Below are 23,702 nucleotides of genomic sequence, written 5' to 3' on the forward strand. Positions count from 1 at the left end.
CGACTTCTGACGGAAAGTTCATTAGACAATGCCAACCTTCATCTATCAAAAGGTACCTTAAGATTGAATCAAGTTAGCATGTCTTACATACTAGTGAATTGATGTTTAATTTTCGAAGTGGTAGTTGCGCCACAATCCTCTCCCACCAGAATTTTATTTAGAATTCGATGAACGGATACCACTAGTTGCTGTATTTGTGAATGACCGGGAGAGCTGAATTAAGGTCACCGGTTTTCGAGCTTTAGTTATGAGAGCTTTATTAAGTTCATCGTTGTGTGTGTGTAGTCACTCATCTGTTGCTATTAGCAGTTGAGTGTATGCAGGATTCCGTTGTGTATAAATGAGACTGAGAAGCAACAGCGAGGAGAACGATGACGCAGTCACAATCAGCAAGTCAACTATTCAATGTGGACCATCCATCGAAGTAGGCGTGATCATATCACGTCCGCAAGTCACCAATGCGACCTTTGTATCAAGAAAATTACAAGCTACACAAAAATAGAATTTTATTTATTATTTCACAAGTCACCTGGATATCGTATTCGCAAGCTCTCCAGTTTCAGTTTTTACTCTTATATATAATATTTGAGTCACGTTTTGATTGATGTCCAATCATTAAGCAGTTGAATGAGTGCTCGCAAATCAGGATGCATTACTTACGTGTTTTAGTTAAAGCTATCCCTCAGGTCCATCAAAAAGTGATTTCCGAGAGGTCCGCAAGGTACCAGAGACTCACTGAGAGTGTTTCCCCAATACACTATAATCCCCCCTGGTTTATTTAGTAATCCCTCCCGATTAATTTACTTCCATTGCTCCTTAAAAACATTTATTTTCCAGCTTTATTTTCAATGATTAAAAATTCTGATATCGAAGCAAGTACGGTAAAAGGGTATTTGTATTAATTTTATTCCTGGAATTAACTATATTACCAGTATTTATGATATATATTTTATTATTTGTTATAATTTTGTGCCCTCACGACATAGATTTGATCTGCCCATGCAGAAATTTCGAGCCGCCAAGTGCCTTGAACTCCTCCACTTATCTTATCCTTCTATGCCATTAGTTCCAGTCGCCCTAGGACACAACATAGATTAAGAGGTCTGGTGCCCGCTGAGGCGGGCAGGCATCTTACAAAGCTCAGATAGTCGTCGTCGTTGTCACGACATAGTGACCTTATTGACGACGTTCAATTTTGTCAGAACCACAAGTTGCTATATCGAGCACTGACAATAGTTTGAGATAAATAGATGCATAAAATAACATAAACAGTGTCGATACAATTACTAGTCTTATCTTTTTTGACATTTCAGATGAAAAAACTACAACTAATGAAATGATTAAAGACTGCGGCAGCAAATGCCAACCCGCATGTCGGTGAGTAATAATTGGGAAATTTCAAAGAAAACTGAAAATGAAAATTATTCTTTACTTGGAGTTCTCTTTAAGGATATCTCATCACGTTTTAGACAAAAATTTTACTTTTTTTAATTTACTATTAATTTTGTACTTTTTTTCATGTCCTTAGTATAGTATTAATTATTTTGCATTTTCTAGCTTTTTTCAATATAATAATAGTTATATTGAACTTTTCCATATTTTTAAATTAATATATTTTTGTATTTTTTTCCTGTTTTAAATAAAAAAATATCTATTTTTTTTCCTCTTTTTATTTCGTGTTTTTTTTCTGAATTAAATAATAATTATTTTGTACTTTTTTCTTATTTGTAATTTAATATTAATTATTCTTTTTTTCCTATTTCAAATTTAATATTAATTATTCTTTTTTTCCTATTTTAAATTTAATATTAATTATTTTGTACTTTTTTCCCACTTTTTATTTGATATTAATTTAAAACTCGTACATTCCATAAATCAGTAACACATTTTATTCGAACTCTTAGAAGCATTTTAAGGAGTTTTCAAAACACTTTGTTTCATTTCTAGAATAAATGCCGTTTTTGGTAGCATTTCTTTTTTAAAAAAATGAATAAGCTTCGAATATTAATCATGTGTGATTTTATCATAGTATGATAGTAAACGAGTTTTTCTCGACGAAAGGAATTATATTATTCTATAGACCAATTTCGCCAGCATCGAGTCAAAGTTATTTTAGTATCTATCAACTTTATTTTAACAGAGTAATTGATAAAAAAGAAATTGACAAAATAAAAAAAATAAGTTAATGTTTGCAAAAAAATTTGACAGTGAAGTTTGAACTATTTGAAAATTTTTTTTCAGAAGCGGTATTAATGCTCAACTGGATAATACGTAACTACCTGAAATTAAATGTATAAAGTCTCTTTTTACACTTTTCGAATTTTTTGAAAACTATTTTATATCATAATTATCAAGTATTATCTTTTTGATTTCCTTCATAAGAATTTACCTACGGAAATTTGTTTATAATATTATACAATAGTTTCAGTTCATAAAATGTTACTGTTTGTGATTTCAAAAATAACTGCTTAATCAGATATAAATTTAGATAAAACATTTTTCATGATTATGAAAAGTTATTTTTTTAATTATGTATTCTCAAATATCTTTTTTCAAAAGCATGCAGTAATACACTGAGTAAAAACATAAGGCCCAAACTACTAGAATATGGTAAACTTTAAAAGTTTTTGGAAGTATGTAAACACCCAAATACTCCGTAATTTTTCCCGAAACGCTTTAGCAATGGTTCTGGTAAAACTATCAATAAAATAGGATTTTATAATATATGCTATATTTTGATGAATGTGATAAAATATTTTTTTTTTATTATAGTGCCATAGAGTATGTCATAAAAACAATTTCTTCATTTAAATTTACTTTTCAGTTTTGAATTTTTACTAAATGTATGGTAATAAAAACTATAGTTTGAAAACAAGAATTTCTGGAAAACCATTTCTATATATAACAGAAAAATTTCTAAATGTCTGATTTAAATATCGCATATATTGGTTTCATTAAACAAAAATTATGTTGTTTTTTCACTATAACTGTCATTGCCACACATTACAGTAATTTTAATACAATTGTTTTTTTAATTTCAAAAATTTTAACACTTCTGTTCTTTTTTAATTAATTTTACCCATGTAGTGCTAATGTTTCTTTGTTTTTCATATTAAATCCTGGTTATGAAGTGAGCAGACATACGATGTTAAATATGATGAAATAGAATTTAGTACACGTTTGGTAAATATATATGTAGTTTGATTAATTTTATTGCATGATATTAATTAATGTTAATACATTTTATTGCATGATTTAATTACCATTAATGCTTTGATAGTTTGTTATTTTTATTATACGTAAGGGTCATATGTGCCAAAAACTAAACTATAGGTTTAAATTAATGCATAATAATAAAACATTTAACAACAAACCATATTTTGTATTTATTGTTCAAAAAAAAGTTTTGTAAGAAAAGTAATGTTTCAAAACATTTTAACATTAATTTAATTATGATTATATATTTTAGAGATGCGAGCTTACTCCACTTTGTGAAAAAAATATTTTCGAGTGGTAAAGAAATTTTAATTATTTTAAATTTACAATTTTTCAATTCAAATAATTTTTCCACCTATATGTATCGAAAATTCAAAATATCAAATGAATTGCAACATTATAGCAATTAACTCGTGGGATATCTTTTAAGGCAATTGTCCTTTATTCCGCAAGTTTTATTAAACTAACTACCAAATAATTTAAACTTTAACAGAAAGCTGAGCAGTCGTCACCACTGTAATTTTCTAATTTAAGCAACACCTAATTCAAAAAAAGAAATTGGATAGCTGAAGCGTTTTAAATCCGCATGAGGGGGTTGTAATATTTACTTATCAAGCCTTTAGGTTGCGTTATTCAATAGTGATATCCTGTCCGTAATTGTAATGATTTTCCAAATTTGTCCTTTTTTATCTATTTATTAAACATAACAATAGGAACACTAAACATAAACACAAATAAACATATAATTTTCCTGATTATGCATTATATATTTAAATCGGATTTTTCCGATTCCACGAGATGTTTATCTCGCCAGTACAAGTTTCATTCTGATTGAATTCTCCCTCGGTTAGGGAAGACAAAAAGTAGAAATCCCTTTTGTGGGGATTTAACCTTATTCGTGGCTTGAGTTGCCACATCCTCCCGCCCCGAAAGAGAGTTCAAAAACAATTTACAAATAGAATTTAAATTTATACTAATACTAATTCTACATTACTACCAAACAAAATTCCACATTACTTCACGACATAAATAATGAATCATACAAAAATTTATGAAAACAATATCAGCAAAAAAAACATAAATTCGAATTAGAATAAAGACAGTCACTTATTCATAATCAACTTGTAATTTGTTACTCACTCATTTGATGCAATTTCTAAATTATACAATAACTGTACTGGGCGTCTTATGACCCCTGAAGACGTTTTCACAGAGACTGATCTTACCTTGCCATCTCGACCCTTGTGGCATTCAAGAATTCTTCCTAACTTCCAAAGTTGTCTTGGTATTTTCTCGTCACCTATTAAAACTATATCATTTACATTAAATTCAATGTTTACATTTACATATTTGTTGAAATTTGCACCTTTTAACAGAAGAAGATATTCCTTTTTCCATCTTTTCCAAAAACTATTTAGAATCTTTTCCCTATACAAAAATCTTTTTATCAAATCCCTTTTACCTTTAAATAATTCAAAATTTGCATTACCTGACCAATTAGGTAAGGCTGTTAATCTTCTTCCAGTTAAAAAGTTAGCAGGAGTGAGAGGGAATGGTTCATTAGGTTCATTATAAACATACGTTAATGGACGCGAATTAATTATAGCTTCAATTTCTGCCAAAATAGTTTGCAATTCTTCAAATGAAACAAATGATTTCCCTAAAATTTTCTTTAATGCGATTTTTGTTATTCGAACCATTCTCTCCCAGTATCCTCCCCACCATGCAGCACGTTCAACGATGTACTGCCACTCTATACCCCTTTTGCTAAAATAGTTCTGAACTTCGAGTTCATTAATGTTCATGTATAGTCTCATGAGTTCAATGTCAGCACTTTTAAAAGTTAAAGCATTATCAGAGTTTACAATCCGGCAAATGCCTCTTCTGGAGATAAATCGTCTGAATGACAAAAGAAAATGTTCTGTACTTAAACTCGACACAACTTCTAGGTGTACTGCTCGCGTTACAGCACATGTAAATAATGCGATGTAAATTTTATCATGGTCCTTTGAGTACACAGGACCAGCAAAGTCGATGCCTACAACTTCAAATGGATTGGCTTCACAAGTTCTATTTGCAGGTAATGGAGCAACTACCTGAATTCCATGTTTAACTTTAAATCGTCTACACTTAAAGCACTTATTCAAACAAGTTTTTACAGCTTGCCTGCCTCGGATTATCCAAAATCGTTCTCTCAATTGTGTAAGTGTATCCGAAACACCAGAGTGACACAAGTTTTTATGTTCTTTAAATATTAAGAGTTCTGTAAATTTTGTCTTATTTGGGGTGATAATTGGGTGCTTTGATTGAACATCGAAATCTGAATTTTGTAACCTTCCTTTTAAGGCTATTAAATCATCAGCTGACAAAATTGGATTTAAATCGTATAATTTCGAATTTGGATGTATGGGACTATTGTTTTTTAAATCCAGGTATTCCTTTTCAAATTCAATTCGTTGCACAACTTTAATCCAGTAAGTTTCCGCGTTGGTTAGTTCACTCGCTGTGATTGCTCCTATTCTCTTTTCGTGCGCTGCCTTGCAGTTATGAATGAAACGAAATATGTAACCTGTAATTCTGAAAACTTTGTTTAGGTCACTATAATTATCAAGATTCAGTAACGGCTGAATAGATACAGTTTTTAAATGTAAAGTTACAACTTTTCGTCTCTCTCCTACAACGTTGTGCAAGTCAGGACAAGAGGCGCTTTCATCGTATGGGATATTCCTTTCCTTTAGCCATGGAGGTCCCGATAACCAAACAGTATCGTTTAAAAGAGCTCGTGCATTCATTCCTCGTGTAAGTTTATCTGCAGGGTTATCTTTTCCGCTACAATGATGCCAATGATCCGGATTGGTTTTTTCCTTTATTTCTATCACTCTGTTTCTAACAAACTGCTTCCAATCATCGGATTGTCCCTTGATCCAGTGTAGGCAAATTGTAGAATCTGTCCAGTAAAATATTCTTTTCTCATTTAACTTAGAGAAAGTGTCTTTAAGATAATTTCCAATTCTTGCGGAAATTAATGCTCCCATCAGCTCTAACCTCGGCAAAGTAAGCTTCTTTAAAGGGGCTAGGCGAGATTTAGACATTATACAGCTCGTAATATTCTTCATCCGGAAATAAGCTACAGCTCCATAACATTTAGGGCTTGCATCGGAAAAAATATGAATCTCTAATGACTCCCAATCCAGTTCTTCGAAATATTGCCTAGGTATTTCCAAGTTTCGAATTATCTTTAATTCGTTATACCAATCAATAAATGTGTCCTTTATTTCAGTGGGAACACACTCATCCCATGAAATGCCTTTTTCCCAAATCTGTTGTAACAAAAGCTTTATTCTAATACTGAAGGGGTTCATTAGTCCAATGGGATCAAAAAGCATACCGCCTGCTGCCAAGATAATTCGTTTAGTTATCGCCTTGCGCAATCTCAGCTTTTCAAACTGTCGAATGTCGAATCTAATGTTGTCCTCAACATTGTTCCAGATAAGTCCCAAAATCTTTAAAGGTACGCCTAGTTCTTGAGATGTTTCTCGGCAATCTATAAAAGCTTGTTTCCATGCTTCGCTAAGAATCGGAGAATTTGTTGTCCATCTGCGTAGATTCATGCTAGCTTGTCCAAGAATGAATATCATCTCCTTACTCAAACGAAGGGCATCCTGCACGTCGGAAGTTCCGTCGATCATATCATCAACATAGAGTTCATGGAGCATTTCACACGCTTCACCATAGTCTTTGCGATATTTTTCTATGTGTAATCTTATTGTTGCTGACAACAAAAATGAACTACACTTAACTCCAAATGTAACCCTTTTGTATCGAAGAGTTTGGATATTGTGATTGCTGAGATCGAGATTAGGACCCTTTTCTTTTATCCACAAAAATTTTAAAAATTCTCTATCTTGTTCTGCGATCCCTACTTCCAAATATGCACGCTGAATGTCAGCGCAAATTGCAATTTTGTGCAATCGGAACCTCAAAATAATTTTTAGTAAATCCGGATTTAAGTTTGGACCGCAATCTAAACAATCGTTTAATGACAATTCCCCTTTACCCTTTGAAGATCCATCGAAGACTACCCTAACCTTTGTACTGTCCTTTTGTTCGCGTACTACAGCGTGATGTGGGAGAAAATAACCTGTATTTATATTTTTATCTAAATCCATTTCTACCCTTTCAACAATTCCTTCCCGCACGTGCTCATTTATGATCTCATCGTATTTTAAATATAATCCCTTATTTCTCTCGAATGTTTTGTTTAAACTAAATAAACGACGTTTTGCAATTTCATAGTTACTATTCAATTCTCTATTATCCGCCCTCCATAATAATCGAGTTTCGTATCTTTTATTTGAATATGTCGTATTTTGTTCAAATGATTCCAAAATTTCTTTATCTGACGGAGATAGTTTTTTATCTGCATTTATCCCGATTGCTTCCAATGACCACAAATTCTTAATCCTATCACAATCTAATTCTTCATTTTCAACAAATAAATGATTGACTGGCACCTCCGGTGAATTGGATTCCTTATCCTGTCCTTGTAGTAAAGCTCCAAAAATACTATCCACTGCGATCAATCTTTTACTAATTCTTACGTTCCTTTCACCTAAAATTTGTGATATGTAATCCGAACCAATTAAAACATGTATTTTATTGGAGGTACTAACATCAGCTAATTCAAGCCCCATTTCTATAGCAATATTTCTAACCCATTGAGACGGAATGCTAATTTGTGCCGAAGTAATCGAGTCGATTACCACCGCTTGTATTTTTATCTTTCGATTTGAATTTTTTATACTTTGTAATGTTAATTCGACCACATCATATGTGCGCTGTTCTGCGATTTCATTTCCGAATGTATAAATAATTAATGATTCCTTATTAATCACTTCTAAATTTAATGACTCAGCTATTTCTCTTAAAACGAAAGATTTATTCGCCCCTCCGTCTAACATACAACGCAATTGAATATTAACTCCTTGTTTTGTTTTGCTTTCAGCCGAAAAAGTTTGCAATAAGATCGAATTACAAGCGCTCCTCTTTATTTTATTTTCTTTAGAAGAAAGAGAAATCATAGACGATATAGCATTTTGAGTTTCTGGGATTCCCCCTTTCCCCCCTTGCACGGCGTCAACCGCTGGCGCCAAAACATTTTTTCTTTCATTATGTTCGTTCCCATTACAAATTAAAGAGTTATGAGAAGAAGAATTACACTGTTTGCATTTTTGATAATTCCTATCACAAAATTTGCTTAAATGATTTTGAAAACATATAAAACATAAGCCCTTAGACATTAAAGCTTTCTTCCTCTCAAACACATTTAACAAGCAATCGTGACTCATATGATTTTTAGAACAGAAAATGCATTTTAAATTATTCACATGTCTATCAGAATAGGAAGTATTAAAGTTTCGCTTTGAATTGTAATTTGTTTTCGCGTAAGAGTCAAATTTATGAGGGTGTGAATATCGTTCTTCGACGTGTGTAGCTAAAACTGCTGCGCTAGATTTATTGCCCGAATAATCATTCCTTTTAGTATTCGAATAATGAGGCCTATTAGGGTAACTTTGATCTGTTTTATTTTTAAATGAATAATCTCTAACAGTTGCATTTTTAGGATTCGCTAATAATAATGCTGCTTCTCGGCAATTTACCTCATCTTTAATAAATTGAAGCAACAAAGAAATATCGAATAATTCATCTGTTTTACGTTGCCGATTAAAATTTAAATTTAATTCCTCGGGTAATTTTTGTAGAATTACTGGGCATAGAAGATTACTATAAGTTCCTGCAGCTACTCCTAATGATTGTAAAGATCTAATTTGGATTTCTATTGCGTCATACATTTTTCTTAATCCAACAATGTTATTACAAGATTTAACAGGATCTATTAATAACAGTTTATGCATATGTGTTGATATTATAATATCAGTTCGCCCAAATCTATCTTTCAGCAATTGTATTGACGCGTCATAATTTTGATCCGTAAGTGAAAATCCCGATACTGCACTTAATGCAACTCCTCCTACATAGGATTTTAGATATGTAAACTTTTCTATTTTCGATAATGAAGCATTATTGTGTATTGCAACTTCAAAAGAATTCCAAAAATCTAAAAAATAACTACAATCACCGTAAAAAGTTTGAATATTTAGTTTCGGGAGTTTGACAATATTTTTAGTTTCGTTTTGAATGTTAGAAGTATTTTGCACGTTATGTGGTACAAACTGAACAGAGTTATTTACATTTGCCGCGACATTTGTCTCGCTTATCTGAATTACACCTTGTGGTTTAACAATTAAATTTTCTAAATTCCTTTCTATTTTCGATTTCGCTTCAACACCCTTATCTTTATATTCTTCACTTAAATCTATTTCAGCTGCCATATCCTCTATTTCAATTTTTAACTGCACTTCATCATCAGCTTTAATTAAATCATTTAATTTTTCTGTGAGCTGAGATTTTAAGCTCAAAAGCTCATTTACTTTCATTTCTTTCGTGTATTCATTCGAAATTTCAATTCCTATCGTATTTTCTATCTTAGTTAAATGCTTACTAAATGAAATTCTTAACCTTTTTCGTTTTTCCTTAATTCGTTCTAAATCCATTTTATATATCAATAAATTGGAACAAAGAAAAATGGACCTACCTCAAATCTCAGCGTTTCACTATCTGAAGATATTTTCATCAAAAAATATTTATTCCGTGCCTTTTAATGAATGTTCGTAATTCATAGATTTCTCGTAATAGTTTCATAGATTCGTAATTTATAAATTACCACAATTTCCTAATTCCATACTAGATAACGTCCGTTGGTCACCAAATGTAATATTTACTTATCAAGCCTTCAGGTTGCGTTATTCAATAGTGATATCCTGTCCGTAATTGTAATGATTTTCCAAATTTGTCCTTTTTTATCTATTTATTAAACATAACAATAGGAACACTAAACATAAACACAAATAAACATAAAATTTTCCTGATTATGCATTATATATTCAAATCGGATTTTTCCGATTCCACGAGATGTTTATCTCGCCAGTACAAGTTTCATTCTGATTGAATTCTCCCTCGGTTAGGGAAGACAAAAGGTAGAAATCCCTTTTGTGGGGATTTAACCTTATTCGTGGCTTGAGTTGCCACAGGGGTAATAGTATGTGTCGCACTTGAGCTACGTAATAGGCATTTGGCAACGGTCTGGGTAACATCCGTGGTGATGATCCGAAGGCAGGCCTAGATAGATTGGCTCTTTGCTTTTGATCACGCAACTTTGGTTCTTCTGCAGGTTGATTGTAGTGGTCACTTACCAGCTGAAACCACCTACAGAGGATAATGATACTTGAATTCTGTGATCTACTAGAAAACATCAGACCATATAAAAATTTCTTCACACTCCTTTTTTATACAGTAATATATTTTCAGAAATAAATACATGACACACTCATTTTTTTGCGTCCCATACCACACTTAGTTTAGAAAAAAGAGAATGTGATGCTTCAATTTTTTGTATTTACCCGCTAAAAAATATGAGTACGCCCGAGTATCGAATTTGAATATGTGTGTATCGAATTTATTTTGAGTATGTGATGAAATTAAAAGTGAGTGTCTTACACTCAATTTTGAAAGTCCATTTCTTTTAGTGCAACAACTGTTATTCTCTAATTTTCCTTCATTATCTAGCTTGGTGTATTGTTTATTGCATTCCCTTTTCTGTACTTTGGTTTCTCAGATTTCTATGTCGCTGTTGTATTTTCGTTGCTGAAGTAATAATCGTTGATCCCCCCGATTGGTATAATTTTTTTATCTTATTTTTAAATTATTCTAACAATACATCGCAAGGGTGGACGTTATAGAACACCCTCTCTGTAAAACAAAGTCTTAAAGAAGTAAACTTAAATTTATCTGTGTTTTAAAATTAACTCCAAAAAATTTTTCAGTTTGAATAATCAGTGTTTTAATATTTTTTTCAGTGTGATCAAGATGATATAAATTGCAGGTAAGCTCATAAAGACTCACCTGCCTACACTTTATAATTAACTTTATCAATTTCATAATCAAAGAACTTGGTTAAAAATTTCCGACCATTTTGTTGCTCTCATGTAACCAAAAACATGGTGAATTTTAGTATATTTTGACTATAATTTTTATTTAAATTTGAAATAAAAATTAAAATTACGAATATTTCGTTTATTTCATGAAAATAGGTGGCATTTTCAAAAGTCACCTTTCAACTCATCCTTTTTTCCTTCTACACTGAGAAAAAAAGGATTCAGAATATTTTATTATGCACTGATCTTCTGTTTCTGTAAAAGCAATTAAAATTCACATTAAAATTTTCCTAAATTCTTTGATTATGGATTGTGGTAAAATAAATCATTAAATATTATTTTATTAAGTAAACGTTGAAATTGTCGTAAATGTTCGTAAATGTCGTAAATGTTTTATCGGACCATTGAACATAGTAAAAATACCAAATCTTCGGTAAAGTTTGTTTTTAAGCTTTGTAAACTTACTAAATATGTCGTAATAAGGACTACAGACTTTTCATTAAATCGTTACCATTCGAACAGAAAAATTACAAAATGTGAAATTTAAATAACATGCACTTAAGTTTTATTACCAGAATTTATGTTTATTATATTTTTTATGCAGAAGTGATATTATATCACTAGTTCAGTATAAGTACCGGATTTTTTTTTTCATGTGCAGGATTTTGTTTTTTCTTCCTACCTCTCTGCACAATCAGTGGTTTCTTAAAATTTGATACTGTGTTATTTTTTTCCTATTAGGGTATTATCTTGCTACTCTTAATATACACACTATAACAAAAAAATCGACATACCAAGAACGCACTAAGACGAGCAAAATCGACGCACGATCAGGCTGGAATGATGCCGACTGGAGACGTATAGTCTTTAGCGATGAATCCCGCTTCCAACTCTGTCCTGACGATCATCGAAGACGTGTTTGGAGACGCACAGGGCAGAGGGGGGATCCTGCCTTCACTATTGCACGCCACAACGGCCCTCAACAAGGCATTGTGGTCTGGGGTGCCATTTCCTTTTACAGCCGGACCCCTTTGGTCGTCAATAGAGGTACACTTACTGCACAGCGGTACGTCGACGACATCCTAAGACCTGTTTTGCTACCATTCCGCTGCACCCTGAGCTGGGTTTTCAGCAAGAGAATGCTAGACCACATACGGCATGTGTTGCTGTGAACTGTCTGCAAGCTTGTCAAACTCATCCTTGGCCTGCCAGATCACCAGATCTCTCTCCTATTGAGCATGTCTGGGATATGATGGGAATACGATTGCATCTGGCACGGAATGTTGATGACCTCGTTCGACAATTGGATTGAATTTGGCAGGAAATACCGCAAGAGACCATCCGGGAGCTTTATCGGTCTATGCCACGCCGTGTGGCAAATTTTATCCTGGCTAGATGCGGGTCAACACCTTATTGAACTTGTTACTGTAACTCTGCAATAAATTATTCAATTGTTCTGAAATTGGAATCATTTACTATTCTGTACATTGTCTTCCTATCCACCAATTTTCGTCACAATCGGACAACTCTTTCTTACTGCGTCGATTTTTTTGTTATAGAGTGTATATGCGTTATTACTCTGATATTGAAAATAAAGAGCTTTATTGTTCTACTTTTGAAAATGTATATGCGTTATTGCTTTACATTTGACAATATGTATGCGTTATAACTCTGCTTTTGACAAAAAAATATCAAAAAAATAATTCTTAAAGAAACAATTTTTCTGTTTGAAAAACATGTTGTGGATATTTATTCGTATATGTCTTAAATTTTTTTAAACCATGTCATAAGATGGATAGTTTTTTTACTGGAAAATATGCATCGGGGCCAGCTTTAGAACCTTCTTCTTTTGAAATATTTCAGCGCACCTTATACATTAATTTAAAATCTCATCTTACTGTTCATTTAATGCAACGACAATACATAGCTAAGAGTTTCAAAGTATTAAGATCTTTCTTATTAAATGTTAGAGTTTATCGATATTTTAAAACGCTTCATTAGGAGGGATATATTTTTCTCACTTATTAAAAAATTTCATAATTAAAATTAAGAATGAGAAAAAAAATATTTTGGCTTGTTATTTAACGGAATATAAGTTTTAGAAATTAAATATTAAATATTTTACAAATTTAAATCAATTATAAAATTTTTAATTTACGAATTTATTGCTTACACACCTTAATCTAATAAATACTTATGAAATTCATTTTAAAAACATAAATTTTTATTCATTTATTCAAATGTATTGAAATTGACATTTTTGTAAATGCAATTCAAAATAACGTCTTTTATTTTTTAAGAAAAAGGAAAATTTGCGAAACTGACATAATTTAATAATTTACTTATTCTTAAGACATTAATTGTAGATATCCTACTATAAACTATTTCTAAGAATAAGCACTAACATAGATAAAACTTACTTTTTTAATATAAGTCTAATTAAGATATCTTTGTCAGGAAAAGTGATGTATTTCTTAGCGTATCTTTCCGAAAGTTCCAGTTGTCAAAACACATATTTGAACCTAAGTATAAAGTAAGTATTGGAATTCATATCATAGAGTATGTATCATAAAAAGTTGAGTGTCATAATTAGTATTGAAGTAAAAGTTGAAGGGGTGCAGGGCGCAATAAAAGAAACCCGATTAATTTAAAAAAATTGTTTATGTTTGTTTTTTGGATAACATTCAATATGTTACATAATTTTTGCTGTTCAATTTTACGTTAAGAAATAACGTAAGTGTAAAATGCAAAAACGTTCTCTTTCTCTAAAAATTACTTTTTTCCCTTTTGTTTCGACTTCAAAATATTGTCGGGAACAAAATAAAAAGCATTTTCAAAACCACAAGACTATTTTAAAATTTAATTTACCACGTTACTGGCTCTTTGAGAACACCAAAGAGCTTGGTAATTTTTACAGAAACGTTTTTGTAATAAATCTGGTAAAATTAACAATAATAAGAAGTATGATTTCATAAAAAGTGAAAAATTTTGTATGTGTGTGAAAATTTTTTAATTTTATTATGATACTTCAGAACATGCGTAGAAACTATTTATTCTAATAAATTTAGTTTTCAGTTTTTTTTTATTAAATGTTTCGTTACAAGAACTATATTTTTTTTTAAAAAAATAGAGTTTTTGGTAAACCGTTACTATATGAATGGAAAAATTACAAAATAAATGGTTTAAATACCGAATGTTTTGATTTTCTTAGCAAGAATTGTAATTTTTTTTTCAATTTCTTATGAAATGTTTTTGCTTAAATATCGCATTTGCCATGTAAAATTATATTCTTAAAAATGATGTAAAAAATTGTGTATCTTACAATTCGAAATTTTTTAATCATTATGAAATAAAATAATAAAAAATAATTAATAATTTTTTAAAGTTGCTTTTTTCATTGATGTATCTTTGGACAAACAAATTTTACAATTCTGTTAAAGCATTATCGAAATATAGCGAAATAAAATTATTATTAAATAAAATTAGCATTCAGTGGTCCAAAATTTAGACCACCCTCCTGACGTGGTTCATATTTCCCAGATCACGGCTGTTCCCTATATTTTGGGGGTCAAAAATATGAATCCACCGAAAAAAAGGCATTTTTATGCAAAGAAAGTTCGCTTTGGGTCTGATTTTGTAACTTAAAATATCATCTGTACAAACTAATGAGCATATTTGAGGTCACCCCCTTGAACCATTAAGGTTTGAGTCCTAGAACGTGAAGATCATTCAGCGAAATCAGATGGTCCACTCATTAGATCGAAAGTTATTGAGGGTGGTTCGCTTTTTAGGAGGCAGAGTACGAAAATACATTCCAATAACTTGTAAATATTTCATTTTTTAAGTAGTTTATTGTGATAGCAAATGATAACATCTAAATGCATTTTATTTCATTTGTTGGATTATACAATTTTAATTTAGATAAATAAGCACGAACAATAATGATAAAAGGAAATATGAAAAATTACCGAAACCGGCTGTGAGATTTCATCACATTGAAGTACAATTGATGGCTCAAAATTGGCTCAATAACATAACTCAATGGAGGGATGCATCAAGATGTTGCAGGACAGTGATAACCATATTTAACATTTCGGGTTTCTTCGGAAATTATAGGATTTAGTTGCGATATTCCTTCCAAAAATGCAAATAAAGTTGAATTATTAAAGCAAATTCTATTTAAAACGTGGATGTAGTAAAATAGTAATTACGTTCGGAACACAAAAACTAGACACTCTACTATGCATAATAAAATGTAAAATACTTATATTCATGTGTATATTTTTTTTACAAATTTTATTTTTACAGAGCATCGAATTGTTCAGTTACATAGGAGGTTACATGGGAATGTGGTTGGGCATCAGCCTCGTTTCGATATTTGATCTCTTAGAATCCTTGTGTTACTTGCTCTACTATCCTTTCATGCCCAAGAAATTTTTCAAAAATCGAGTTGTTTGAAAATAAAATATTGAAATGTCAATTTGAAAGCAAAGAAAAATATTATCATAATATGAAGCATACAGTGTGCAAATGCATTCAGCATTATTTCTCTATTTGTAAAAATACAGCAGATTATTTACCTTTAATAAAGTGAAATAAAAGGTTTTACGCTTTTGAGTCTTTAGTTGTCATAGGAAATGTGTTAAAAAGAATGCAATATATAGAATTATTGTCATCTTGCAGATTAAAAGGCTGTTTACTTTATCGATTTGCCTGCAGTCTTTTAATAAATTAACTACTTAATAAATTTCAGGTGCTTAGAGGATGTATATTAACATTTTTTCAAGATTAGAGGAAGACTAAAATTCTTTTTTAGATTAAAACTAAATAGATAAAAGTTGGTTAAAGTCAAATAAATTGAAAATGTTCTGTTTGAATTCAAATGTAAGGGGTTGAAAGGAAGATCATAGTTCTCATGAGATGATATTTTTCACTAAACAAGGCTACAAAATTAAACAGAGGAAAATGGAAATTTTAAAATAAACAAATAGCCTACTGACCTAGCTAGCCATTCAATAATATTTTGATACCAGATGTTTTCTTTAAACAATATTTCTCGGAAAAAAACTAAATATTTCTGATATTTCTGGTTTTATTTCTATTTGAAAGAAAATTTAATGGAATGACATTTTCATAACAATGAAAAGAAACCTTTTCATGTACACTGCTCAAAACAATGAAATAATAAAGTAAGTCTTGTATAAAATAATGGTACAAAGAAATTTGTTTTGTATAAAATGAAAGAAAAGAGTCACAAATGCAAATTTTTCTAAATTTTCAAACTTCGCAGTATGCAATTTTTGAGGTTGGCGCCAAAGATGACCCTTTAGTGACGGCGAATTTGATTTGTCTAATAGGCCCTTAAGCTGCCGCAGTTGGAGATGACTTCGCGTTAATGGACGATAATCGTTGGTGAAAGAATTCGGTGAAGTAGGCGAGTCGCTGATTAAAATATATATATATATATATATATATATATATATATATATATATATATATATATATATATATATATATATATATATATATATATATATATATATATATATATATATATATATATATATATATATACTACTATACTATATATATATATACTATATATACTATATATATACATATATATATATATATACTCCACCCCCTGCTCGCTGCCACTCGCCAACCCCCGATAATTGCTACGCAATTACATTTCTGTTTGCTTCACGAACAAAATTAAAGCCGTTTTCCTGGAGAAGAGAATAACTGGCAATTTTTCTGCACCAACATCACATAGAGAGAATATGATAGATTGTAAAAGGTCAGAGGTCCTTAATACCAGCATTATAATATTGTTTGTATTAAAATTGCTTTATATAAGTTTATAAACCTATATAAAGAGAGGAAGCAGTATTATTTAACACATTACTATAGGGCATTAGCCGGAGATTAATCTCCGTATCCGAGGCACGCGTGGCCGAGCCTAACTCGAGTAGACAATGTTTGAGGGTGCGCCTTGATTCTCGCCAAGTTGTGATTGCCAAGCTGGGCGATGTTGAAACCCCATCGTGATTCTGATTGGTTTAGATTTTAGCGCTAGTTTTTAAATATTCAACTTTGTATGTAATTTCACAGGTCCGTTAGTTCTACGTTGGATACCGGCTGGTAAGGTTACTTTTGCCTCTGGTCAATAAGATCGAAGGTATGTGGGCAGTCATAAAAAGGGACTTCATAAAAAATGTCATCGCCAGTCCGGTACCACAGACGACATTTTCGATTCGTACTTCGCCGAATTTATGTGCCGATGGAGGTACACAGAATCCATTCATGATAAATTTAGACAGTATCTAACTTCTATTAGAGAATTCGGTGCACCTAAATCAGAGGATATTCAAGCTTAACGAAGAAGTGAGCTGTTTTTTTTTCCTTTTCTTTCTGTTCTTACTCTATTAATTTTTGTTTCCATTCAAAATGCATTTTATTAGGTTTATTAATTTTGTTCATATCGGGTTCATAACAATTCTATAAAGTTTTGGCCGATGTTTTGGTGAAAATTTCCAATTGAAATATCATTATATTTTGACAGCCACTCCTGTTACCAATGTGTTCCGCGCAAACAGAAGTGGCGCCAAACATAAGTCGCCAATTTCTCCAAGGGGCACACTCCAGTATATTTCTACCCCTAATCCAAATCATCGTTGATCTTATAGGATGCCGGACGCTCCCTATATGGTGCTTTATCTCTCTCTCCCCCCCAAGTATTTTAAATTTTATACTGAAAACAATTAAAACCTAATGAAACAAAACTTTCAAATATGGCAAACAAATTAAAACATGTAATATTAATAAGCGATTTTGAGTAATATTTCATAAGCAAAAACCATTGCAAGTAATTGCCCAATTAACTTTAATACTGTCATCCGACAAAATATTTTAGTTTCAATCAGACAAAAAGCAAATTTTATAATAAAAACATACGTAACTGAAATTTTACAAATTAAATTAAGCAATTGAATTTTTTTGTCATATTGAATACTAATAAAAAAACACATGTAGAATGAAGTAATTATGATATTATTGATCATTATACATTTTTGTCTGAATTGCTATAAAAAAAAATAAAGTGAAAGCAATAAAATTAAAAATTATTTGCAATAGATCGCTGAATATTCACAAAACCTAGCTATGTTCATTTTTCATTGATTTCCCTTTCACATCATTTTGTCTACCAATGATTTGCACTTTTATGCATTATTTAAGAAATATCTCAAACAAATATGAACTGTTAATTAATATTTCTGGCTGAACGAAGTTTTGAAAGTAAGTAAAAACAATTAAAAGTAGGGAAAAACAATGATAAAATTAAAAATTATTTACAAAACCTTCTTATATACAACATTTTTTCTCTAGTTATTTTCCATATTATTCGTTTTCATTTAAACGTCTTGACTCTTCAACGTTTCATCACCGCGCATTCTGCTGTCGCGTCTTGATAACTCTACTATTATTTTCCCGATAATTTTGTGCTGCTAAATTATGTTCAACCGTATGTCGCTGTTGATATCGCCGAAGATATTCACGGCGATCCATTTTTTATAAAAGATATAAGTATTTTAAAGTAAAGTCTGTTCAATATATTTCACACACTTAATACAAAATAAAAATCGAAACAAGATATAATTGGTAAGTTTAGTTGTAACATTTCTGCAGACATTATTTAAAATTGTTACCTTTTCACACACATGCGCACAATTTCACTCAATTTCGATTGGCTGTTTTGTGTGTCACTAGCCAGAAGTCTTTTGTGATCGGCTATGTGTTATCATTCCACTCTCTTCTCTCTCTCTTTATATATATATATATATATATATATATATATATATATATATATACTAGCTGACCCGGCAAACGTTGTTTTGCCACATGAATTATTTCTATAGTATGAAAATATATCTTATTTATTGTAAGTGTGTGCGTATGTGGTATATGAGTGGAAGAGGCATGGAGCGCTATGAACGATGACGGAATGTGAAAATAACAACACACCAAATAATATTTTTTTTAATTCATTGTAACTTTTTTTTATAAATTATATATACAACGAATTCTGAAAATATTAGTCAACAATATTAATCTCTTAGTGCAATGGAGTATACAATATTTTTTGTCATTCCGTCTTTAGCTAACACAATTAAACTGGGTGGTTTGCCCTCTCGAGAGCATGCCACGTATAATTGTCTGTGTGAAAAACATGGTGTGCTCAAATCTAAGACACAAACTGACATTGTTTGGCTTTGTCATTGCAAATGTCAGTCTTATATGGTAGTGAATGCGTTTAAATTGAATTGGCACATCTGTGGGTATCATAGGGATTCGTGGAAGTAATATACTTTCATCCCGGAATTTGTCATTTAAAATAATGACTTCGATGACGTTGTTCATAAATTTTTTAACGGCAAATCGCGTGCCGTTGCACAACCGTGGTGGGTTCAAATTACGAAGCAAAATAACTGGAGATCCAACTTTGAGTACTAAATTATGCGGTGATATGCCAGGTAAATCCAATGAGTTTAAAAGCTCTGTTGGAAAATTTGCAGCTTCAATGGGATCGCAAACTGCATCAACGGATTTATATGTCACCAAGTTACCTGGCAATAACTGTTGCATCTACAGATTCAATTCGTTGGTTCGTTCAATAAAGTTGCAGCAATGCCAGATGATGCAACGGCCAACGCGAAATAATTAATGTTTTGCCAGTTCCACCTGGTGCATCAGGAAAAAAAATCCACCTTGCCCTGCCGAAACTGCGAGCATAATGCGGTCATAAATGCTCCTTTGTTCCTCATTCATTAGTGGAACATTGCGAGTAACGATCGCTGCTATTTCTATCGTATTGCATTGAAGTTCACGATTCATGTCAGTTTAATAAATCAGGTGCACTTCGATTTGGCGAAGGCATACCGAAATGACTGAGTGGCAAGTTGGCAATAATAATGCAAAGATCCCCAATAGCAATCAGTGCTTCATTGTACATGGCATCGCTGAATGTTATCGTTAGATCGTTGCAACGTGTGCGATGTTGATACCGTATATCATCAGTCATCGAATCTTTGTGATTATCCCATAACGTTTCTATACAGGCCGGGAAACATGTAGTTAATACTATAGCGAATAGTAGACGAATTTGCTTTGCAGTACAGTTCAATGCTGTTTCAGCAATCATACATTCCCACTGGTTGTCGTCTTCCAGCAAGATGAGTGCAAGGCATGCATCTTTATACGTTGGATGCTGATGTCCGTCAACTTTACGTATATCTTGAAATGACAATGAGCCGGTGACATTAACCAACAACAGTCGAAAATAAAAGCACTCAGTCTGCCTTGAATTGACTGTAAATATTCTCCCCAAGGCGTTTGATTTGAATAAACCGGGACATGCATCAACCGGTGTGCCTTGCGTGCGGGTTATCCATTTTTTTGAACCCGTGTGAATTAGGATGGTACTTCTGAGTAGAGTAATGTCTGTGCAACGGCACCAAAAGCATCCGTACGATTACCCAATTCAAAAAATTTGGCGAGTGTAGTTTTCGGTGGATTTGCAGCTCGGTCAATGGCTGTCTCGTTCGTGAAATGTACGCTCTGACCGTTTTCAAGATGAACGGCTAAAATGACTAACGGTTGGATCCCGTTCATGAATTGGGAATCCAAAGATACGCCAAACAGCTTCATTGGAGCTGATGAACCGGCCTATTTGGTACAGCGTTATTTCGTCGTTGTTATTGGGTATACTATAGCCTACGTCACAGGTTGTGTTATTCCTACTAAATTTAACCCATGAACGGCATTTTCTGCGAGCCTAACTTCAAGCCACAAATAAACAAACGAAGTGTTTGATCGTTTAAATAGCTGCTCGCCAGATTTTATTGCATTATAAAGAAAAGTAATTGATATTCGATTTTTGATTAATAATTGATTTATGTGGATAGTGGCATTTATGTGGATAATGGCATAGAATTTAGCATTGCGTCATGGTAAATGTTATTCCTACTAAGTGAAAGTAGTTGTGTTTTTTTTATATTATACCCAATTCACTGGAAGAGCTGTCACATTGGTATTTTCAACTCGAAATACTGCTATATCACTGCCTTTATTCACATACTTGCAAATATATTTGATGCTCTTCTTTTAAGGGCGAGCATAAGTATTAGAGTTTAAAGTGAATTGTTGCAACGTGCGTGAATATTACTTTTTAATTGTTATGTTTCTATGTCTAGTTTGGATTGGAATATGATTAAATAAAGATATATTTAAAAAATACGTTAAATCTGTCCAAAAAATGAAAAAAAATTAGTTATAAACCTATTCTCATACCTACTGAATATACATATAAAATTTCATCAAAATCGATCCAGCCGTTTAGGAGGAGTTTAACCACTAAAACTGTGACAAGAGATTTTTATATATATAGATATATATATATATATATGAGATGGGTTTGAGCCCCAGCCAGGACTGGTAGATACGAATTCCGCATCCGGCTTGCGCTGTGCCGGCATGGCACAGTGCTGACGTAAAATACTTATGCGGTTGACCGGTTAGGCTTTAGAGTCCTCTTGCCGTCAGGCTAATAATGGGAGGTTTTCGTGGATTTTCTTTTCATATCATGCAATTGCGAGTTAAGCCCATCAAATAGTCCTCCACACAGGTACATTTCTTTCAATACTTGAGCCTGGACATCCCTCTTTCTGGATTGGGTTCAAAATTACAAGGCTACGGAGTTGAGTCGTTTATACCAAATTGGACCAACTTTTCAACGATGGTAGTAATAAAAAAAATAGTCTTATAAATGTGACTTCAACTAGTAAAAACATTGTCCAAATAAACGTATTTTCACATTCATGATTATTATCCTCTTTATTGATTAACTCATTGCAAAAATTTGTCTTAAAGTTCACCACTTACAGTGAATTGTTGTTGACTGGTATAAAATGGACAAGAGTTTAAATTGTTGTTTAATTAAAAAAATGTTAGAATAAAGGTATGAAGATGTTTAATTATTCAGGGAATCTTTGTCCTTTATTCGCTCCTCTCAACAGCCCTCGTGGTTGCATCACATTCATGATTAAAAAATCTAATTTTGTTTATAAAATATACTAATATTACAGTTCTGTGTCCACCCTTTTTTAATTAATATGTTAATCGTAATGAAATAATCGTAATGAATGACTTGAATTTAAAAATAATCATTAAATGTACGATAAAAAAATTAAACTGAGGAATGCAGAATGTTCGAAACAATTTGAAATAATAAATGAGAAGTAATTTCCTTTATTAAGAATAAAAAAGCATAACCTTCTCATTGTAAACTTTTATTATCTAGATTTAGTATTCATATTTTTAAAAATTTCGAAATATATTATGGTTTTATTCTAGCAACATCCTATATTTTTTTTCATATTTCACATTTATTCATTTTTTTGGTACTTGTTAAGATAAATTCAAGCATGAAGTTAAAAAGTAAATTCTACTACATTTGATATATATTTACTTAAAGAAAAAAAGAAGACGAAAAAATATTTGAGATGCGAACAATTTCAGACAATTTGGTATTTTAAAGAAAAACTTTTGTTAGTTTTATAATTAAAAATATCCCTATCAGCAGGCAAAAATGTTTTTTTGAAACAATGGCAAAATATTCTGGTGCCAAAAAATTTCAGCTTTTAACTTCAACAAATTACAGCTTCTCTACTTCAAGCAGAAAAAAAAAATTCTGAATGAGTCAATTTATTGAAGGTAAGCAAATAAATTGGAGACACAAATAGTATTTTAATTTGCAAGATAACAATAATTTCATAAATCTTCATTCCTTATAAAACAACTAATGGGACAAATAAAGAATTAATTACGTAAAATTTTTATTACACATTTAATAAATAATTCTTCATCTTCAACATTTTTACAAATAGATAAATTTTGTTCAAAGCAGTTGAACACCGCATACTCCACATAAGTATATTTCTTTTTTTCTTTAAAACAGACAATTCAATATTTTTTCAAATATTACGATGCTTGGAAAGTTTCTTGCTCATGAAAAGATAGTAAAGCAAGTAGCTCAATGATTCTAAGAGGTCAAAAATAGACACGAGGCTGATACCTAACCACATTCCAATTAATCCTCCAATATAGCTGAACAACTCAATGCTCTGTAAAATATCAAAGAGAAACTTGAATTAAATTCACGCAGAATTAATGATGATTGTTATTCTTATCTAGGGAGAGGAATTCAAGTTATATTCCTGCAGGTTTAATATAACTTGAAGGTAACTTACGATATACCTTCAAGTTATCGCAATTACCAAGGTATATCGTAATAACTAAGTATATCGTATAACGTAATAACTTCGTTATAACTAGAGATATCTCAGTTATAGCTTCGTTATAACTAGAGATATC

At 31.6% G+C, this 23,702-nt stretch overlaps 2 protein-coding genes and 1 long non-coding RNA gene across 3 annotated transcripts in view; 1 reads left to right on the forward strand and 2 right to left on the reverse strand.

The window, feature by feature from the left end:
* Positions 1-402: 402 nt before the first annotated feature.
* Positions 403-9,830, reverse strand: LOC147808580 (uncharacterized). The gene is made up of 4 exons (XM_087162624.1): positions 9,356-9,830; positions 5,551-9,247; positions 4,706-5,340; positions 403-488 (listed from the first exon to the last, which is right to left on the reverse strand). The coding sequence occupies exons 1-4, from the start codon at positions 9,828-9,830 to the stop codon at positions 403-405; spliced, it is 4,893 nt and encodes a 1,630-aa protein (XP_087018750.1).
* Positions 9,831-10,808: 978 nt separating this feature from the next.
* On the forward strand, positions 10,809-15,847 carry LOC139426476 (uncharacterized). The gene is made up of 4 exons (XR_011637755.2): positions 10,809-10,820; positions 11,193-11,218; positions 13,728-13,803; positions 15,579-15,847. It is a non-coding gene; the product is annotated as an uncharacterized LOC139426476 (long non-coding RNA).
* A 7,329-nt stretch (positions 15,848-23,176) lies between these two features.
* The window catches only part of LOC122272409 (uncharacterized), a 29,945-nt gene continuing 29,419 nt past the window's right edge, over positions 23,177-23,702 (reverse strand). The window contains exon 12 of the mRNA XM_087162625.1: positions 23,177-23,452. Coding sequence (XP_087018751.1) covers positions 23,303-23,452 — 150 coding nt within the window. The 3' untranslated portion in view covers positions 23,177-23,302. The remainder of the gene's footprint in view (positions 23,453-23,702) is intronic.

The sequence above is a fragment of the Parasteatoda tepidariorum genome, chromosome 5, assembly GCF_982258835.1.
Source record: "Parasteatoda tepidariorum strain Cologne lab strain chromosome 5, Ptep-v5.0, whole genome shotgun sequence".
Lineage (NCBI taxonomy): Eukaryota > Metazoa > Arthropoda > Arachnida > Araneae > Theridiidae > Parasteatoda > Parasteatoda tepidariorum.